Source organism: Phragmites australis, chromosome 14, assembly GCF_958298935.1.
Source record: "Phragmites australis chromosome 14, lpPhrAust1.1, whole genome shotgun sequence".
Lineage (NCBI taxonomy): Eukaryota > Viridiplantae > Streptophyta > Magnoliopsida > Poales > Poaceae > Phragmites > Phragmites australis.
In genome coordinates, this window is record NC_084934.1 from 2,842,269 (window position 1) to 2,863,697 (window position 21,429).

General features: G+C 48.2%; 4 protein-coding genes across 4 annotated transcripts; 2 read left to right on the top strand and 2 right to left on the bottom strand.

Annotated features, from left to right (window-relative positions):
• Nucleotides 1–3,542: 3,542 nt before the first annotated feature.
• LOC133891587 (anthocyanidin 3-O-glucosyltransferase 2-like) lies at nucleotides 3,543–5,351 on the bottom strand. Its single transcript, XM_062332315.1, has one exon. It carries the CDS (start codon nucleotides 5,201–5,203, stop codon nucleotides 3,773–3,775), a length of 1,431 nt encoding a protein of 476 aa, XP_062188299.1. The 5' UTR covers nucleotides 5,204–5,351; the 3' UTR covers nucleotides 3,543–3,772.
• Nucleotides 5,352–8,835: 3,484 nt separating this feature from the next.
• LOC133890794 (peroxisomal membrane protein 13-like) lies at nucleotides 8,836–11,867 on the top strand. The gene is made up of 5 exons (XM_062331350.1): nucleotides 8,836–8,991; nucleotides 9,868–10,104; nucleotides 10,202–10,491; nucleotides 11,093–11,185; nucleotides 11,276–11,867. Exons 1-5 carry the CDS (start codon nucleotides 8,985–8,987, stop codon nucleotides 11,459–11,461), a joined length of 813 nt encoding a protein of 270 aa, XP_062187334.1. The 5' UTR covers nucleotides 8,836–8,984; the 3' UTR covers nucleotides 11,462–11,867.
• Nucleotides 11,868–12,662: 795 nt separating this feature from the next.
• LOC133890793 (glycolate oxidase 5-like) lies at nucleotides 12,663–15,993 on the top strand. The gene is made up of 11 exons (XM_062331349.1): nucleotides 12,663–12,825; nucleotides 13,070–13,241; nucleotides 13,859–13,983; nucleotides 14,167–14,213; nucleotides 14,333–14,410; nucleotides 14,507–14,631; nucleotides 14,795–14,861; nucleotides 14,945–15,007; nucleotides 15,186–15,255; nucleotides 15,335–15,540; nucleotides 15,632–15,993. The coding sequence occupies exons 2-11, from the start codon at nucleotides 13,102–13,104 to the stop codon at nucleotides 15,818–15,820; spliced, it is 1,110 nt and encodes a 369-aa protein (XP_062187333.1). The 5' UTR covers nucleotides 12,663–12,825; nucleotides 13,070–13,101; the 3' UTR covers nucleotides 15,821–15,993.
• A 189-nt stretch (nucleotides 15,994–16,182) lies between these two features.
• Nucleotides 16,183–18,599, bottom strand: LOC133890795 (protein TIFY 5-like). Its single transcript, XM_062331352.1, has 2 exons — nucleotides 18,231–18,599; nucleotides 16,183–16,608 (listed from the first exon to the last, which is right to left on the bottom strand). Exons 1-2 carry the CDS (start codon nucleotides 18,471–18,473, stop codon nucleotides 16,264–16,266), a joined length of 588 nt encoding a protein of 195 aa, XP_062187336.1. The 5' UTR covers nucleotides 18,474–18,599; the 3' UTR covers nucleotides 16,183–16,263.
• Nucleotides 18,600–21,429: the final 2,830 nt, after the last annotated feature.

Here is a 21,429-nt window from a genome sequence, read left to right on the forward strand (position 1 = left end):
TTCGGGATTCGACAGAGGGCAACAGAGGCATCCATATTCCCGACGCTGAGGGGAGCTCACGGACCACAAGACTTGGGGGGAACCAGCCTCATCAATGGCAACCCCACCTGAAAGAGTGCTCACCACATCAAGATAGCCAGTGCACAGCCTCGTGGCGCAAACCGAAACCATCGGCCATGTATGATCTGATCAGGTAAAAAAGTACCTAGAAACTAATCGGGTTTGTTGTTTCTTCGAGCAGGTTCAACCTGAGGACGAACAAAAGGGTCTACACTTTGAACTTCTGACATGAGTAACGACCACTCCCGTTGGATAGCAGTAATGGAGGCAGTCTACCAGGATCTCAAAAAGGTAACCCTCTCCTCCCCCGGTGCTGACCACCCATCAATCAGAAGGGGGAATCGTTGTCCTCTCTTGTAGGATTTCAAAGTGGTTGCAGGCGCGGTACTGGTCGCCAAGCGAGGCATGCTTCCTCTGACCAGAAACGAATGAGCACATGACCATGTGTCGTCAGGTACATGGTTCAATTATGTTTTTCCAATTAATAATGGCATTACAAAGTATGATGGCCTCTTATCTGGAACACGAGCAGCACCCACACGGGGGAGAAATTCCTACTAGCGATGAGGAACTCGCTGCTAGGTGTAACCCTAGTGCCAAAGGGTTTTCAGTGCTCAGACCAGATGATGGCGACATACCTCTCCGAAGTGAGAAAGCTAGAGTGACACGACATCGACCAGAAAATCACATACGTCTCTCGCAAGGACTACTTCCTTGGCTGATGAGCTGGCCCTTATGGCCTCTTATTGCGAACCTTCCCTGGTCGAAGTCTTTGAAAAAGATTCACACGATCACACACCATGGTCTCGGGTCAACATGGAATGGATACTCTGCTTGGAAATGGAGTGTCAGTAGAAAGGGTCACACGGGCAAACCGCAAGTTTTCTCCTTGGTAGAGGGACACCTCTATCACCAAAGGAGCAGCTACTTTTTACTGAAATACATCACTCAGGATGGGAGGAGTACAGTGTCCCCTAACATCCTCGGAGGCATACGTGGAGGCTGAACTTCACACCGCCCTCTAGGATGCTTGCGAGCAGGTGAAACAGTGCGAGTCATGTCAGTACCATGGAAGAAATACCAACCTACCAGCCTAGGCATTGCAAACTAAATACAAACAACGGAACTCGATTCGCTAGTTGAAGATTGTACGCTGGTCGCCTTGAATGGCCAGCCATTCAGGCCCAACAAGGTGGCCAGGCGGGGACAACGATAAAAATCGAGCGAAGAGTTCCGCGAACGTGCTCTAAAGGCTCGAGTAGCCCGATCCCAACAAGGACCCAGGCGTGGCCATGACTACTAGGCACGGGAATGGACACGGGTCGTAGGCGAGCTCGACCTGGGTTCAGTGTAGGGTAGGGCAGGTCGTAATAGTCTCCTCCCAGGGGGAGGGGTGCTACAAAGCGACCTACAGTTCCCCAGTCTAACGTTGTCAGATTAGCCAAGGGGGTCGGCCACAAATTACACAACTCACGAAATACTGGTTCTGTGTATAAAGCTGCTCGGTAGCGAGCCTATTTTCTATTTTGTGGGACCTTCCGGACAAGCGTGGAACATGACTTGTAAATATTTCATATCCAAGAAACCAGGCTTTCTGTTTTGTAGGATTTCAAGGACAAACACGATCTCCTAATAAATTGTAAGCCTTTCCGTTTCAAAAACTTGACGCCTGGTCCGCAGTTCCTTCCACCGACCATACAGTCGGGGGCTAGAACTATTAGGATATGTGATTTGTTTTCTTGCAGCCAGGTTTGTTTAGCCCACTCGCTCATGTTGATAGGACGAGATCAAAAGTTAACCGCTCGCACGGTGTCAGGGGGAAGACGTCCGAGGGTTAATGACCACGATGCCACAAGTCCTAGCTTGGGTTGAGCGCTGATCGCCACCAAAAGGCTTGTCGTGCTAAAGGTCATCCTTAGTGTCGGGAACCTAGCTAATGAGTGGGTCGACGTGATCCTCCCTAGGCACAACAAGCACTCTGAGGCTTCTCGCCGCCTAAGCATAGGAAAAATCCACATAAAGACAAGCACTTTTTGTTACAAAGCAACCACTCGGATAAGGTTTGGGGGCTGGTTCTAGACAACCTTGAGACAATACTCCTAGGATCCAAAGATATCCCTAAGAGGGTCAAACTAGACGGTCTAAAGGCAGGAACGAGCGGCATACAATAATAAGTCGGCACAGGCGTCGAGCTCCTCTGTGGTCATCCGAGTACCTTCAAAGCTGGCAACGAGTATCGACACGAGGTTCAAGTCAGGGAAGTGGTCGCAGACGCAGGTAGGGGCAAGGCAGGTGCTAGAGACTCTGACCTCAAAAAGGTGGTCACCGACGGTCTCATGAATCCTCTGCTCGAGGCCACCTACCTCCTCGGAGGCTGCTAGAAACCACTCGCCCTCGCAGCTGTCGAAGCTTCGAAATGAGTGCGAAGGTCTTCCTCAACCCTTTGCATCGAAGCACTTGCATCTTCTTGGTAAGTTGGGTCTTCATGGTTTCGACCCTCCCTATAAGTCACTGCAGCCACCTCGCGCTCTTCTTCTTGGACCTCTTCGTCTGCCCCGGTTGTGATGATGTTTGGCTCCACCGCTACTGAAGGGTTGGTCGTGGCCGCATCCCTCTCCGGAAGCTGTTGCATCTGGCGCAATGATTCTTCGACGCCCTTTGGCTTTTTCTTAGGTGGCATGGATTTGCAATCCGTCGTATCCCCACGGTCGGCGCCAACTGTTGAAAACTTTTGTAACCAAACAAAGAAGGGGCCTTTGGCCCACTGGAATGGTCTGAAGGCAAGGTGAGAGACCATCACTGAATGGGGAACTATGTATTGTAATTAATGTCACCCATCTTTTCGGTTACAGTGCCGACCTATTTATAAATCATACCCAACCATTCTCTATTACCATTACGATAATACCCCTGTAACTATCATATTCCCAGCATATTCGAGGGCAATGTGATATTATTCCATAGCACATCTGTCCTATTTACAATTATGCCCTTCTGGGTCCTTGGTTACCAACTACGGTTTCTCCTTCGCCGTGTTCCCGGAGGTCTACAACCGATAGCACCTTCGGAGCACCCTCGGTTGTCTTCCTTAGTGTTCATGCAATGGTCTTCGCCATGCCTCCGAAGGCTAGCCGAATTCTTCGCCCACGACGTCGCCTCCGGTGTCCCTTCGGCCGACTCCCTCGCGAAGCCCAACATAGTTCTTTGGTCAACTTCCAAAGGCCCATCGATGGCTTCGTCGAAACCGGCATCCACACGCTTTGGTGACGCCAAGCGCCCGTAAAGTACTTTTGGCATGTCCAAAAGATTCCTATAATATATGAGACCCCATACAATTATAGACTGATCAACAGTGGATGGAGAGTCCTTTAACCCTCCTCCAAAGGGGGGCCTCTGAAACCATCCCTCAACAGCATGCAATGACTATGATTGATGAAATAGCTTCCTCAGATTGAAATTAAGGGAATTCCAAAGTCAATCAGTAAATTAAATAACTCCCTCCCATCATGGCTTTTATTGTTTGATAGCAACCGATACAACTACAAATCAAACGCTCGTTATTTCAAACTGAAGAAATGTAGCTGTCGGCAATGTTATATTTCTTCGGTTTGAAACCGAAGAAATTAAAGAACACTGAAGCCGAATCAAATCAAACTTAGCACAGCTTCTTTAGCTGAATCCAAATTCAATCGAAACTGTTCCATATATAGCCTCACTTGTGCCGGAGCACCGCGTCTCGGAGCCTCTTCAACGTAGCACACGACGACCCGCCGTCCTCGACAGCCTTCCTGCAAGCCGCCTTCATCTCCCCGGCCTTCTCCCTCGCCTTCCTCCCCTCCTCGCCGCCACCCATCAGTGCCTTTACCGCTCGCTCCAGCTCAGCCGCCTCCACGAAGTTGTCCCTCTTCCTGTCTACCTCCATCGCCACGGCGACGCCCATGCCGGCCACCAGCGCGAACGCGTTCAGGTGCTGCTCGGCGTAGAGCGGCCACGGCGCCATCGGCACGCCGAACCACAGGCTCTCGAGGATCGAGTTCCACCCGCAGTGCGTCACGAAGCCTCCCACGGCGGCGTGGGCGAGGATCTCCTTCTGTGGCGCCCTCGTCGGCCACACGAGGCCCTTTTCCCCGGTCCTCTCGAGGAAACCCTCCGGGAGCAGCTCCGCAAGGTTCGCGTCCGTGGGGTGCCGCCCACCGAGCGCCGGCGGGCCGCGCAGCACCCAGAGGAACCGGTGCCCGCTGCGCTCGAGGCCGCGGGCTACCTCGTGCGCCTGTGGCGCAGTGAAGTACCCTCCGCTCCCGAAGCAGAGGAGCACCACGGAGCCCGGAGGCTGCGTCTCCAGCCACCGCACGCAGTCGTGCGGGTGCTTGGCGGGCGGATCGAACGATATCACCGGGCCTACGGGATAGAGCGTCGGAGCGCTGATCCCGCGCGTGCACCGGCCATCGGCGATGGCGGAGAGGATGCGCTGCTCGAGCTCGGCAACCGTGTTAACGATGATGCCGTCGGCGTCCATGAAACACCTGCCGTGGTAGACGTACCACGCGCAGCACGGCTTCGTCCTGTCCATGATCGGCGTCGGAAGAGAAGATGGCGGCATGGGCGGCAGCCCGGGCAGGTCCACCGCGCCCTCCATCTCCTCGAACTCGCCCGCCACCTCCTCGTGGAGCGCCGGCAGGCGCAGGAAGAACGACAGCGCCGCGGCGTTGCAGGTGAAGAACACGTACGCCGGCACGGCGAGCTCGCGGGACAGGTCGAGCATCTCGGTGCAGAAGAGGTCGAGGAGGAGCGCGGCCACGGGGCACGCCAAGCCGGACATGGCCGCCCTGACGTGGGGCAAGTGCAGCTGCACACACCGGGAGATGAACTCCACGGGGCCCACGTGGTCCGTCGGGGGCTCGACGGCGGGGAGGCGGTGGAAGCGGACGTCAAGGCCGGCGGCCTCCTCCCGTCGTATGTGGCCCTCGACCTCGGACGCCTGCTGCTCTGTCGGCGGCCGCATGACGAGCACGGTGAGCGAGAGGGCGCGGCCGCTGCTGGCGAGCAGCCGCTTGCCGGCTTCTAGCATGGGCATGAGATGGCCGGCGCCCCAGACCGGCAGCAAGACCACGGTCCCGGTTGCCATGGATGGATTCATGGTCATTCGGATCCAGGATGGCCCTGGATCTGGATCCGGGTTGCCCACTCTCTTTCTTGGAACAGGCTGTTGCACTAAAAGAAGTGATAAAGTGATGAGTGGACGATGCCGCTTTTCTGAGTGGCAAACGAGCTGAGGAGAGATCCTTTCACGCAATTGTACAGTCATCTTTGTTGACATATGAAACCTAGTAAAAATTGGACCACGACGTCACGTATACAGTTATGTTAGAAGAACTATGGACAATTTTGCAGTGTCCGAGGCTTCAGCAGGATACCAATATGGCGCAACTTCATCTCTACATGTGGCCAGCTCGTCTAACACTAACAATTAGCAATTGTTTGAATCCAATCTGTTCATCAGATTCACTAATCACTTTACATGTTATTTTTCATTCATTCACTTTACACTTTGTTTTGAAACCCAAACTAAAGGATCAAACCAAGCTCAGATCTTTAGGTGATGCCAAACAGAGCCACCACTTTCAGAGCAATTTCATTGCTGAGGCAAGAGGCAACGACCGATGGACCTTCAGGACTGAAACATTCAGGGCGCAGCACAGAACCAGGAAACAACAATCAGATACATCACGCTGCAACAACTGCATGAGCGAAGCATCGACCCTGCCCACCCTACTTGGCTCCAAACTTACTCATGAGGAGCTGGACGAACTCGAAGTCTCTAACACCTTGTCCGGGTCCAACAGCGCCTTGGCGACGCTCTCCCGCTGCCTGCAGCGGCCGGCCCAGGCCATGATCCTGGGGCAGTGCTCCGCGACGGTGAAGCCGCCGAGCTTCTCGCAACTGGGGAACCAGGAGGTGAAGGGCACCAGGGCGATGTCCACGAAGCCCAAGGCCTCGCCGCCGAAGTAGGGCTTGGCGCCGGGCTCGGCCCCCAGGGTCTTGAGGACCTCGATCATGTCTTTCTTGGCCTCACCCTTGAGCTTCTACAGCCGAGTGTGGCAGTCGTAGATCTGAACATAACCAATCAAAAATGAAATAATTTGTCTGTTAGCACTGTGACCTTGTGCCAAGGTAATCAAAATCTTTTGTTATCTATTATATGATGAAATAATTTGGCTTACAGTTGGTACAATACACAATTAAGTAGTACTCAGGCATATAAATAATGCTCAAATGACAGATTGTACCACGACATTCTATCATATATATATGCGTAATTTACATTCATATACATATATAAAAAAGATAAAAAAAAAGAGAAGCCTCGGCCGGCCTTTTTCTTCTTCTTTTGGTCGGTCCAACCCTTTTTCCTCTCTCCTGCCACTGAGCCGACCCAAGGCCCAGCTCCCTCTCCTTTTCTTCTCCCTAGCGCTGCACAGGTCCAGGCACATCGCCCTGCTCCTCTTCCTCCTTGAGCCGCTCCCGTGCCTCCTTCTTTTGAGCGCGCCGCCACCCTGGTCGAGCCGCCTTTCTCTCCCTTGGTCGCGCCACACCGCCACTCCACCGCCTGTGCCGCACCTAACCTACCGCCTCTGGCTGAGCCAGTCGCGCTGCTCGCCCTCTGGTCTAGCCCTTCACACCACCACTCGAACCTAGATGCTGTTGCAGCCGCCCTAGGGCCACGTCAAGCCATGCCCTCTCTGAGCCGCCTCTTTTCTATCCCCCCTTTGGCCGGTGGACCGATGTCGCTGGATTGATTTCCCCCAATCGATTCATTCTCATCCCCAATCGTGCCCAATCGGAACTCTTCATCAAATCCAAACCACCTCGACGTTTACCTCTCCACGAGGGAACCCTAGCCACGCCTATATAAGGAGTAGGGAGGGGGTGCCCGCGGGAGGGAGATAGAATTTTGGGAAGGCAATCTACTCTACTTGGCTGAAGCCCTATCGCTTCGAGTTCTTGCCGCCATCACCACCGAGGAAGAGGGGAAAATCTTTGGAGAGTTAAGCAAAAGCCCTACTGCAAGCTACTTCCTGAAAGATCGTAAAAAGTCAATAAAGACAAATAAAAAGGAAAGGACGGAGTACTCTTAATTTCTTTCAGGAAGTAGCGTGTACTCTTTGCTCTCTAGTAAATTCAATGCCCATTGTTCGTCATATCCGTGTATTACGTACGATGAAATCATTAAGCGGCAACATTCTTCGTTTCAAAAAAAAGAAAAAAAATAAGTGGCAACATATTCTGGTCAAATTATAGAACCTTGGCCTTAGACAAGGTCTGGACGAGAGCTGGTTTTTATTTTTTAATGGTGCCTTTTCTAAATTGCGCGGTCTTCAAGAGACCAAAAGGTACAGGACAGAGCATCGAGCCCCCGCCGGCTTGACTCGCTTTGTACGATGTTACCAACGTGCTCCATGCACGTTCCAACGCGAGCTGGTTGCAATAAACTAAATCTTAATTTGTTAAGAGAACTGTTTGCTTGATGTCTGCTAGTTTGGTTTATTATAGGCTGCTGATAACTGACCTCGGTTGGCGGAATGCAGAACTAATGGAGCGTTTGGTTTCAGGCAATCAGGCATGGGATGATGATGGACCACTCAATTGTAACTTTGAACGTAACCAACTTACTTGATTCTAGCTTCGAACATAACCAACTTGTTTAGTTTAAGGAATGAAATATGTTGATCTATCACCGTCTCATCCCTCGCACTCGAATGATTATACAAAGAAAGATACGTGATCTCGCCAAAATCCATAAGACGACCACCCACGCATGCATCCTACCTAGCTCATTGGTGGTCATGCATGTCGGTGGGTGAACATGTAGTTGGTTGGTGAATTGCATGCATGGTCGATCGATCGAGAGCGGAAGGGGTACCTGAGACGACGTGAGGGTCGGAGAACCCGCCGGCGGTGACCCACGGTGACGGTGTCACAATGCCATGGCACCGACCGGTAGGATCTGGAGGAGGAGGCATGGTGTGGGTGCTGCCTAGGGCTTTGGTTGTTTTTTTTAATGAAAAGGGGGAATTATATTAAACTTGGATGAACAGTACAACTCTTTTTACAGTGAGACCTCTCACAGGACAGGAAATTACATAGAGCCCTGAAACAACGTTTTCTTTGCAGGCGATGCCAATCGCCGAGCTCACTGCTAAGGATGGAGAACCCGTTCTCTCCAACCGAGAGGAAACTTCACTTTTTTTTGCCACAACGGATGACCTGTCACAAACAGATCTTGGAAACGTTGAATGAACGGGCTCCGTGAACAGGCACAAGGCCGGAAACCTCACCGAACATGGAGCGAATTGGCTCCTCCAACATCAGCAGCGTAGGCACCAACGATAGCAAACACACCAACGAAGAAGCACCGCACAACCTAGAAGACGCATCCCTCACCGACGCATCGAAGATTGCATATGAGGTAACAACAAACCCAAAACGGAGATGGTAGACTCGAGAAAAACACGAACACGATGAGTTTGTGGGTAACATACTCACAAAAACATCACCGAAAAACTCATCATCGCAGTCGAAGTCACTGAAAGGATTTGGAGAGATAAAAACACTTAATGACACAACACCATTGCCACCAAGAATCCTAATCTACTAACCTAGCTAAACTAACTAGTAGATCTATAGGCTTTGGTTGCTGCTTCCCTAGCTTCGATCCTTTAATATTTTTAATTTCTTGGCGAGAGGGCTGAGAACGTGGGCCAGCCGGCCGGCTTCGCGGGCCCATGGCCCGCACAACAGGAGCCCGAACCCGATAAGCACTGCACCCGATAAGCTCCACCGCGTCGCGTGCGCTTTACCCGGCGACTCCAGGCAGACCAGAGCCGGCCCGGCGGAGGGATAGAGGTGGAGAGGACGCGCACGGCATGGCAGGTTCGTTCGTCGCTCCATCCCCGGTTTCTCGATTGGATTGTTCGGTTCGAAATCGGTCGCTCGTCGAGGGTCCGAGCGACTGGTTCCGTCGGTTGCTCGATTCGGGGCCTGATCTGTGCCGCGAGCTTTTGGGGAAAGGTCGGATTTTTTCCCCCCTTAACCTCGCTTGGATGGGAGATTTTGAGGGGAACGCCGGCTGCATTCCACCAGCTGGGAGCTTGCGGAAGCATGATTCGTTCCCTGTCGCTCAAGCTGGTTCGACATGGGTGTGGGGATTATGTGTGTGCGTGCCTAGACGCGGACGCGGATCGGTTCGACGGGGCGGTGCCTGTGGTGCTGATTTACGGTTGGTTAATCGCCTGGTTCTGGTCAATTTCTTGGCGGTGCCTGCCTGATCCATGCGCGGCCTCGAGCTGCCTGGTGCTTGCTTGGCTTGATCCCCGAGGAATTGGTTAGCTTGTGGGAAATTGAGCCGCGGATTTTGTTCAGGACACCGAGCTTGTTGTCTTGTACGGTTATGATCCGTGACCTGGCCCTTAGCTTTGTAGTAGTTTTATGTTCAGTACTGAATCCAACTCCTATTTGTTCCACGAAGTAAAAATAATGAGGTTGTGTTCGTCTTCCAATTGAATGAGGCTCCCAGCTTAATTTTGCTCATCGTTTCTTTTCGGAGCCTTTTGCGCTTGTATCCTGCACGGCACTTGGGAACATTTTAGCTGCTAACTCACTGGCTATAAGTTTGGTTTCCGCTCTGTTGTTATGGTGTACCACCTCTGTGCTCTTAAGATAGTTATTGGGCTAGTGGCTGACACAACTTGTGATTTTTCTTAATGATTCAGATGAATTCTGATGTTAACATGAAAACACACTTTGCAGGTTCACCACCAAAGCCATGGGAGCGATCTGGAGCTGAGGGTGCATCCGGTCCAGCACCGTTCAAGCCCCCATCCGGTGGCAGCACTAGCGATGTCGTAGAAGCTTCTGGTACAGCTAAGCCTGGAGAAAATGTCACTGCTACAGAGACGAATGTCTCTGCCACTGTAAATAGCACCATCTCGAGGCCTATGCCACAACGCCCTTGGCAGCAGACAGGCTATGGAAATACTTACGGAGGTAATCGACCTTTTGGAAGTCACTTATTTTGTGGTTGTCGACTTGTTGTAGGAACACAATGTTGATTCCCAGACTGACATTCCCTTTCTGGATACAGGTTACGGTGGATCCAATATGTATGGTTCATATGGTGGATATGGCAGCAGTGGTGGGCTCTACGGAAATAGCATGCACTCGAATTACGGAGGAGGTTATGGTGGTGGCCTTTACGGCAGTGGGATGGGAGGATATGGTGGAGGCATGTACGGTGGTGGGATGGGAGGATATGGTGGTTACGGCACGGGTGGAATGGGTGGTATGGGCATGGGTCCTCATGGTAATCTGGGTCCAAATTCATGTGGCCCTCCTGCATCGCCACCAGGTTTCTGGGTGTCCTTCCTAAGAGTGGTAAGTTACTTTTCCCCGCTACATGCCATTAATTGTTAGTCCGATTTATTTAATTGATCCAGTGCATTTTTAAGTATGACACAGCTCTTGAAAATGTTGATTGTCATATGAGGTATTGATTATAAATTATTGCATAGCTACTAGGGGTCAAAATGTCACATGACTAGTTATTTCTAGAAGGGCCAAAGCAACCGAATCTCTGTTAAAAAAAACTCTTTACGAATCCATAATACCCCCTTTCGTTTACTCTGAAACTAAGAATGTTATAACTTCTGAGAGTGGTAAACCTACTTCAGTATCTATATTTACATGGGACCCTGCTGAAAGTACTTTGTCGGTCTACCAGTGTTTGTTGTTTCTGTGCACTGTTTAATTCGTGGCTATAACCTATGTGCTTTATCATGTTGACAATATTATATTTGGCCTTGTTCAGTACCATTTCTTTTTGGAATAAAAATATTTTGTCATCTGTGCAATAAGCAACTGTAAGTTAGTCTCTTTCTTACAGAATGTTTATTCAAGAACGACCACTTCTTTCGTGCTTTAACTCGTGCTTAATCTGTCAAGGATAACACTTATAACTGTTTTTTAATGGTCGCAGATGCATGGTGTTGTCAATTTCTTTGGGCGAATCTCATTCCTTGTTGAACAGAACACTCAAGCATCCTATTTTTTCATGACAGCTATGCTGCAGGTACTGTTGTTTACATTTTTTCTTGACTTATTCGTTTCAAATAAGTTGATCATCTTTGTACTAAAATTGCTATCATCGTGGTGGCGGCAGCTCTTCGAGCGGTCTGGTATGCTTTATGGCGAACTTGCACGGTTTGTGTTGCGTCTGCTAGGAGTCCGAAGGAAGCCAAAGAAAGGCAGTGTTCAGGGACCAGAAGCCACGACATTCGAGGGACCTGGCCACCAGTTTATTGAGGCACCTAAAGCAAACAACTGGGACAACGTTTGGGGAAACTAAGATGCCTCTGTGTCCAGTGAGATTTATCATATAGAAACATACTGTTTAAGAAGCAAAGGACTATGGGAGTTTGCCTGCCTGTTGAATCAGAAAGAAGAGTACCTGTTCAGTATCTACTTGCGGGAATTAGGGGGAAGTTGTCAAGATATCACTGCCTTCTCTGATTTTCACGACGTCGCCTTGATGTAGCTGTGGCCTCATAACACCGGTGGTTTCGTAAGACTGATGAAGAACGGTTTGCCAGTGCACTGATGTTCAGGTGTTGTTGTCTTATCTATGTGGGTATTGCTTGTATATCTCTCCGGGTAAGTAGTACTTGATGCGAAAAGAGTATAGCAAAATGTTTTGTGTACCTTTACCATCTGAACTTTGAGTTGATCTTACTAAAGTTGGCTTTGGAATTGCACTTCAATCGGATTGTTGTGCACATGTTTTCATTTGTGAACTTGCTTGCCCACTCAACTGTTAAAACAGCAAAGAGACTGGAACTGTTTCTCCAGCAAATTAAGTTAACAGAGCTCTTCTTTTGCTAGAACATGTAAATTGCCTGGAACCAAAATGACAAACTGCCATGATTGGTTGAGTAGCCAACGTGAGATGCATCTGCCCAATCAATTCAGCCAGCCCATAGTCACATAGTTCATGGGTCGAGGAATGGGATCAAGGAACATGTTACGCTATTAAGATTTCTGATAAGGTGGGGATCAGATTGTTCTCGGGACGAGGAACATGCCATTTTTGATAAAGTGAGGATCAGATTGTTCTCGGGACGAGGAACGCAGCATGTTTCCCCGTGACTTTGATTCAGCCTCATCTTGGCCCTACCTTGCCAATAAATTACCAGAAGCTGACAAATTGCCACGTCCGAAGCAGTCAAACACTTCTGAATCAAACTCCTGCAATTGGCTTATCCCCAACAAAACGTAAAAATGTTCCTCAAAACAAGGGGGGAAAACTCTGAAACTGAGGGCATTTTTTGTGACGATGGGAGGAGATAAACCTGCTGAAAAAAATTATTTGGAAAGAATTCGGTTATCTTTTTGTAGGGATGGAAGGGAAGCAACGATGGTGCAGAAGTGGATGAGGAAGCAGTGTAGGAGAGCCACCCTTCCTTCCCACCTCCAATTTCTCATCCATAAACCTCTCTCTCTCTCTCTCTCTCTCTCTCTCTCTCTCTCTCTCTCTCTCTCTACAATTCCACAAATAATTTTCATTGCTTTGTCTCTACGTACAGAAATTCCAAGAGTCAGTACCTCATCTCTTATATTACTCTCGTCGCCACCACACCCTCCAATTCTTTCTTCCACTTGTCTTGCTTGTTCATTCCCCTGCACCTGCAGGGGACAGCCACAGCCTGCTCCAAGGTAAGACACGTTCATCAGGTTCTTGGTTCAGTACCTGCTCCAGTTCTTGCATCCTATTCACTGTCTCTCACAAAAGAATTGCTTGTCCAAATCTTGGATGTGTTTACATGAATTAAGCCTGTGTGTTCTTTACATCTGTTCTTGTTGTAATCTGCACTTGCTTATCTTTTCTTTTCCTGTCTTCAGATAAAACTTTCTCTGCTCTTTGGACTGATCAAGTGACTGGCTTTGTTCCTTGTTGTAGAATTTGTGGGTGTTCACTAGCTTATCGCGAAGATGGGGGAGATCACCAATGTCACGGAGTACCAGGCCATCGCCAAGCAGAAACTTCCGAAGATGATATACGACTATTACGCGTCCGGCGCCGAGGATGAGTGGACTCTTCAAGAGAACAGGGAGGCCTTCTCCAGGATCTTGTAAGCCCTCCTTATAGCTGATTTTGCTATGTTTGAGTTCGTGCCAATAATAATTCAATATGTGCAGGAGCAGCAGTGTATAAATAATTAGGCCAGTTATAAAGATAAAAGGAATAAAAATAAAAAAAGGCCATAAGTTTTGTTCATTAACCAGGCTCTGCTAAGCCTTAATTTTCATAAAATTTTACTCATCAAATGTATTTTGGTGTTTCTATACTTCACTGTTTCACTCATCAAATGTATCTAACTCACCCTAGAGCTACAACATAGTAACAAAGGAAAATGACAACCTCAAGCTAGCCTATGTTTTTCAGTCAGTTCTTATGTCATCTATTGTTTGGAATATTATGTTATTTGTCAATCCATATTGAAAATCTACTCACGTCATATCCAAATGACCAATGGTGTAACTGCTAACCTGAAGGACAGAAATAACTCTCCTATTTATGTAAAGTTAGTTGTTCAAGTAATTCTCAATAGTAGTCTGTTTGGAACATGAATTTTTCCAAATTCCCAAGGGAACTGTACTGTTTCTTGCTCTTCCTGCGTTCAAACCGGCCTTAAATCTCTTCAGAGATACATCAATACTAATCTGTTATACTATTTGTTTTGGCTAGGTTTCGTCCACGCATACTAATCGATGTATCCAAGATCGACATGACCGCAACCGTGCTGGGATTCAAGATCTCAATGCCCATCATGATTGCTCCCTCTGCCATGCAGAAGATGGCTCACCCAGATGGTATGTCTTTTGTGAGATTTCTTCAGGTTTTGCTTGATTCAGCTATATATGTAATTCACACAACCGTATAACGTGTTAAGTAACTGAACAAGCCTCAGTTTCAAAGCAACCTCTAAATGGCTGCAGTTCTTCCTGCTATAGATTGTTGAGCTAATGTTGTCATCTCCATCCTGCTGCTTTCAGGAGAGTACGCAACTGCACGCGCAGCATCAGCAGCAGACACTATAATGGTTTGTACATGTTCCAGTGCTTAAAACATTTTTTTTCTTTTACCATAAACTGAACAGTACAGAGTGATGTAGTTATGCTACTGATACCGAACCTACCTTCTCGACCTGTTCTTCTTCAGACATTGTCATCCTGGGCTACTTCAAGCGTTGAGGAGGTTGCGTCAACTGGACCAGGGATTCGTTTCTTCCAACTATATGTAAACACATTGACATCCTACTGCTAGTAATTGATTTATGCCTTCTTCGGAGCAGCCTTATGAATGGTCATGTATCGTTACCATGAATCTCTGTAGGTCTACAAGGACAAGAAAGTGGTGGAGCAGCTTGTGAGGAGAGCTGAAAGGGCTGGATTCAAGGCAATAGCGCTTACTGTGGACACTCCGCGCCTTGGCCGCAGGGAAGCTGATATCAAGAACAGGTTGGTTGGCTTTACGTCACTGTTTACCGGGACACAATTTTCAGAGACTAATACTAATATCAGTCTGCAGTGTGGTGAACATTAGAAATATACGGTGATGTAAAAAGATGAGAAAAAGTTCATATGCCAGAGTTTGAGATAAATAAGCTGATTATTGCTGCAGATTTGTTCTGCCACCGTATCTGACGCTCAAGAACTTCGAAGGTTTGGACCTCGGCAAAATGGACCAGGTGAACTGAACTCACATTTCAGTGCACTTTGCAAATTACGTCCGTCTGATCAATCTCTCACGGTATCTCTGAGTTCTGAGCAGGCTGCTGATTCAGGGCTGGCTTCCTATGTCGCCGGCCAGATCGACCGCACCCTTAGCTGGAAGGTATGCGGCATTATGTGCACCAATCTCGCTTTATTTCATCTCTGAAGTTATTATGTCTAAAGAAAGCATCTTAATTCAGCATGATCTGAATTCTTTGATTAGATTGTTTAATCACTTTGAGAAGGATATCTGAACTGAAGTCTGACGAGCATCTTGGATTCGATTGTTTTGTTTGCAGGATGTGAAGTGGCTGCAGACCATCACCACGCTGCCGATCCTGGTCAAGGGGGTGATCACAGCCGAAGACTGTACGCTCTCACATCTCTGCTCATTTCATGAATCAATCGAACATTTGGTGACTAACTGAGTTGATGTGTGGATTTGCAGCTAGGCTGGCGGTGGAGAACGGCGCGGCGGGGATCATCGTGTCCAACCACGGCGCGCGCCAGCTGGACTACGTCCCGGCGACCATCAGCGCGCTGGAGGAGGTCGTCAAGGCGGCCCGCGGGCAGATCCCCGTGTTCCTCGACGGCGGCGTCCGTCGCGGCACCGACGTCTTCAAGGCGCTCGCACTCGGCGCCGCCGGCGTCTTCGTAAGTACTCCTCCCACACAGCAGCCGTCAAAGGTGCCATCCGAGTTGAGATGAAGGCTCATCGGTGGATGCAATCACGCAACTGTTGCAGATCGGGAGGCCGGTGGTGTTCTCGCTGGCGGCGGCGGGCGAGGCCGGCGTGCGGAATGTGCTGCGGATGCTGCGGGAGGAGTTCGAGCTCACCATGGCGCTCAGCGGCTGCACCTCGCTCGCCGACATCACCCGCAACCACGTCATCACCGACTCCGACAAGCTCGGCGTCATGCCGTCGCGCTTGTAAATAGCTACGCCATCGAGGCTCGCCGTCACGCCGCTCGTCCTCGCCACCGTCCGGCCGGGGTGGAAGACGATTTATCATGCTCGAAGATACTCTAATTTTGGACCGCATATATATGTTTCTTTCATGTAAGATTAATTACACGCATGATGCATCTTAATTACTTGTTAATCACACATGATAACGTAGCGATTAAAATTCGCCAAAATTTTGAAGAGAAACGAAATATCTAATTTTAGATTTTTTACTATATAATCTTTTCACGGATGAACGAAAAATATTATTAAACGAAATTAAAATCCGTCCTACTAGAGATGTCAAGAACAAAATAACAATTTTCCTTCAATAAGGAAAAAGAAAAAACAAACAACAAAAGCCAATTAGATTCCAATCCGATCGAAATAAACCAACTATACTGTGATCTAGCAGCCTACGGCAAGGGTCAGCTAGTGTCTCGTTGCCTGAGCCTGCCGGCCGCCGGCGTAGGGCGGAGCGACGGCGGCGGCCGTCCTCGCCTTGCGCTTCTGCAGGAACCGCTGCAGCGACCGCTTCATGGACAGTCCCGTGGCCGCTTGGTCGATAACCGGCGCGGCCGCCACCGCGAGTCCCTGGCCCTGCCGGGGAGTACCAGCCGGCGACGCCGCCGCTGGTCTCAGGTGGCCGTCGCGCGCGCATCGCTCCATGGCGTTGCTGCCGCCGCTGTCACTGTCCTGCTGGCGGCCGTCGTCTCTGCGCAGCTGCTGCTGGTAGGCCAAGATCTCCTTGTTCGCCATGGATATGATCGCCCTTGCCTGTTCGAGATTAAAATCACATCAAATAGATTAGCATTGTGTAGCGGTACTAACACAAAATTTAATTACGCACAAGATCTTGAGTTCATCCATGTGACCGAAATCAAATTGGTTTTAGTATTCCGCATGCATGCTGTTGCATAAATTGACGCGGGAAAATCGATCCGTCAAAGTCAAAAGGGAACTGCTTTATTTTTTGTTTAGTTTGTGTGAGCGCGCGTTGTTTGCGTGTGTGGAGGCGGCAGATCGAGACGCCGATGACGAAGACGAAGACGAAGACGATGACATTTTCGGTGACGAAGACGAAGACATTCTCTTCAAAATTGTTTTGAAGAGAATAAGAAGAATAAGAAGAATCTTCAACCATGCTTTTGCGCATTCTCAGACAAAAAAGGATGTTCAACCATAGAATTGGATTTAACCCTGTTAGCTATTTCCTCTGACTCCTAATATAAGTCGTTTAGGACCCGGATAGGTCTCTAATGTGACACTTTCGCTTGTGATTTAAATGAAAATATGTTATTTGAAATAAAGAATTATATATATGAAAATATCTTTAATGATAAATCTAGTAATCAGTGGCGGATCCAAGGGGTGGCACGGGTGGACCGTGAACCACCCTAAGGATCTCGCCGCCGATAATCTCAATAGCTACGCATCTCAGCAAAAGGTGTCTATGACACTAAAACAGGCTTCCTATGTATGGTTGCCTGCCAAGTGATCAACGGTTGGTCAGACGGCGAGTTCCTGGTGACCGTTTAGTTCTCTTCGATGGACACCGTGGCAAGGGAGCGTGCCGTTGGGACGATCGACAGCATTAGAAAGTAGGGTGACCCTCTGTTCTTTGAAGCACTGGACTTTGTCGTGCGCGAGATGTACACGGATGAACAGGCCGAATCGATCTCCAGGATGGACATGGAGAGCATCATGCTGGTGGTCTCCGTGACACTGTCATGCATCTTCACCGCCCTGCAGCCATATCTTTGCCCAAAATTCTGGATCCGTCACTGCTAGTAAGACGAATTTCATGTTCTCAATTTACACGTGATTTATTTATTTAATGGTCCAATTTAAAAAGTTTGACAAACACAGATCGTGAAACGACTTATATTTGTAATTAGAGGGAGTACAACTAAGAATCCAGAGTCGACTAAGTAGCTGGGTTATTACCAAATTAACGTGTAGTCTTTTATTTATATGGACCAACATGTACTCCGTAGAACAAAAGTGATCTTCTGGACATGCATGTAGTCTTTCTTTCTTCAAGAAAAAGAAAGGAGATTTTTTGGACTATTCGAGAGGGGGAAGTACTTGAACAGAGAAGAGGTTAATGAAAGTCTGACTTTTCATTTTAGCAAAAAAAAAAAGGTAGCCTACTAATAGCAAAATGATGAGATTGAACAACATGATCACGGATGCCTTCGGTAATGCTACGGACAACTTGCGCCATTTTTTTAGCAAAGACAACTTATGTCATGAAGGCCTATATTTACCGGACAGATTCAGGTTGTTAACTGAATGAAAACATGCATGCAGAAACAAATCATGCACACGATTACTGATGGATGAAAGGATTAAATAAAGGATCCGGTTAGCGAGCAAGCATTAGCAAAACTAGGCACCTGGATCTCGGTGACGTCGACGGCGCACACCCGGCCGTTGTAGAATATGGTCATGCTCCTCCTCGCCGCCGCCGCCGCCGCCGCCGGAGTAGTATCCCCCGTCCTCAGCCGGAGGCTGAGCTCAACACCGCTACTACTCCCCTCACTCTCATCACCGCTGCCGCCACCGCCGCGACGACGACAGCAGTGCCGTTGTCCATGCGCCGCCGCTCCTCCGGTGACGTCGTCCCTCCTGCCCTCCATTAACTACTACACCCTCTCGACTTGATCGAGCTTCTTCTCCTTGTAATCGATCAGTGAACAGTTGAGGTGGAGAAGAAGGAGGTGGTCTGTCCGTGTATATGTATCCCTCGGCGTATGTCGACCCTCGTCTTTACGAAGTGTGTCTGCGCGCGCGCGCGCGCATGGGTGTGGTTTTGGCGCGCACGTGAAGAATGAGGCGCGAGACGAGGGTGGTGGATCGGGGAAGACAAGCGAAGGCGGTGCGGTGCGGTGCCTTTTGTCCCGTACGTTCCTTTTCCCTCTCGCTCCTTGCCCATTTCAACATGCATCGACTACCTAGTCTCGTTACTTTGCTTGCTCTCGGTTTGTCCAAACCACAAGCTAATACAAATCAAAGACTTGACCCCTCTCTCTCTCTCTCTCCACCGCTCTAATTATAAAACGTGTTCTTCTCTCTCGACTGGTCATATTTCTTTTGCTTTATTGTTGGCATGTGCTTTTTTTCTTTTTAAGAAAGTGGCGTGTTGCTGTTTTCTGTATTCTGGGTTTAGTATATAGAAGGTGTCGTGGCCCCACGTGTCATAAGCCGAATGGTGTTTTTTTTAAATGAGTAGCTGAATGGTTGGTTGGTAACAGACACATGTATTCTTTTCCTAAGAGGAAGAAAAAGATGCACATATCCTTGGCCAGTAGCCAGCGTCACATGCTCACGTCTACAGTGTTAGACAGTGCGCGAGGCACATTTTAGTTTCATACTTAGTTTCAACACTTTTATGAGGCTTCAGTCGTCTGATTTCTCTGATTCTACAGTCGAAGGCTCGCCTCCTTCCTTCTCTTCTCTACCACCGTGTAATTTTAAGTATAGCAAGAGGGTTTTGGGGATTGGGATGTGTTCCTCGGCACAGAGGAACACCGTGGAGGCAAACCAGCTGTCGGTTGTGCCAGACCAGAGATGCAGGCGGAGGACCAATTGTTGGGTGGGGCTTGACATCGGGGGAGGCAAGGCGACAACCTCGGAGATGCCGGGTTAACATGGCGGGGGCGGTGGTCACGGATTCAGTGATAGGAGCGTGACGATGCGGTGGAAAAGATAGAGAGAACACGAGCTTGTGGGCGGAGGAAGAAGAATGAACAACATCCGTGGTTTGAGAATAAGACGGTTCAAATGCATTGATTGTAAGTTTATCTGTTTTCAGTCACCTGACATATACATTGACCCTAATTTTAACCGTTGTTTTAGGTTAACATGTTAATGTTGTGGTGCCATACGCCATAGAATCAAGTTGAATGTACCAACTTCTTACAATTTTCGTAAGTCACTGTGGAACCGAGAAAGACGATTAGAGAGGGATGAATAGAAACCTTACCAAATTTTTAGATGACCTATTCTAATCTTTTCATCCAACACACCTCAAATCAACACGTGGAAGCAACAAAACCGAGAGAAATAAAACACAACAAAATATCTGAAGAAAGTATAGCTCTTATGGATGAATATGAACTCTAGGTTCCATCGAAATCAATTTTAAGAGTCATAGCTACAAAAAGCTTGCAACTTGATTCACCTAGATTCGAAGAAATATGCATCGGGTCAAGAGAGTCTCCAAGTTGATGATCTAGAGGCAAGGGATGATTTAAGATCAACTTATAGATGATTTTTATCCCTCTAGCAATAATAAGAACAACTCTAACGCGAAGGAAAAATTCAGCTCTTCAACAAAAATAAAAATCGAATTGAAAACCGAAAGACTTGTAAACTTATAAGAGAAGCAAGTAGAGAGAGACTAGAAGGAGATCAATAAAAGTATATAAAAGTAAACATAAACTTTATTGCTTGTAGAAGAAAGCTTTATTTTCAGTGAATCACAAAATATTTTTGCATACAAAAGCTCACACCTAATACATACGCTAAGCACTACTCTCTCCTTTCTAAAACCCTAACACACAACTCTCTTATAGCTGACTCAAAGGGTTCAACCAGCCCTCCTCTCTATTTATAACCTAGGTTTCTTGACTCCTAAATTCTCTAGGTTGTTCCCAAAATGTTCCTCTCTTTCATATACTCCTACCTACCACCGAGAGTATTTTTGTCTATCTTTTTCCTCGTCCATCGGATGGTTGTAGCACCTTCATGACTTAGCTTCGTCTTGACGTAAGCTTCACGATGATGCCACGTGCACTCCTCCTCTTATGGTTTTGAGGCTAAATCGTGAAACCGCCTTGCACACTTCTCAAAGCGTGACTCACCACCACTTGCTTACATCTTAAGCAATATCATTATATCGACACGTGTACTCTATCTTGCGATCTTGTCCACCAGCAAGTCTCTCACACTCTTGATCCCTCGAGCCGTCTTATCACTTGCGTCGATGTCCCTTTCTCTTAACTTTGTCAACATGTCATCTTCATCCGCCTTTCCATGCTTTGCCTGCTCTCTACATGCATAGCTAGGATCACCCTTAACTTCACCTAGCCTCCTTGATCGTCCGACACCAAGCACGTCACTTAGCCTCGATCATTCTGCCGTTGATCGTCAAGTTGCATCCATTACTTACACATAACAAGACAAACAAAACATATATCTTCAACTTCATTAAAGATTAGTCAAAATCAAAATACTCACCCGAAATGCTTATCTCAGAAAAATCACGAACACCAAATATTTTGGTGTGAACAATCTCTAATCACCAGACCATACGGTGTATGTAATATTTCCTCCATTGAAAATATCCTGGAATACCTTTTGGTGAAGCCTCTGGTGTGTACAAAGCTCATCACCAGATCATCCGATGAGTACAACTGCACCATACACCCTATTTTGCAACCTCTCTGGAATAAATGGTCCATTGGACCATCCGGTGTGAACATCTTCAAACACCGGACCATCTGATGTGCAGTATAACTCCAGACACTCTATTTTGCACAGCTCCTGAAAATAATCCGGTGTGCATCTTGTTTCAACACCGGATCATCTGGT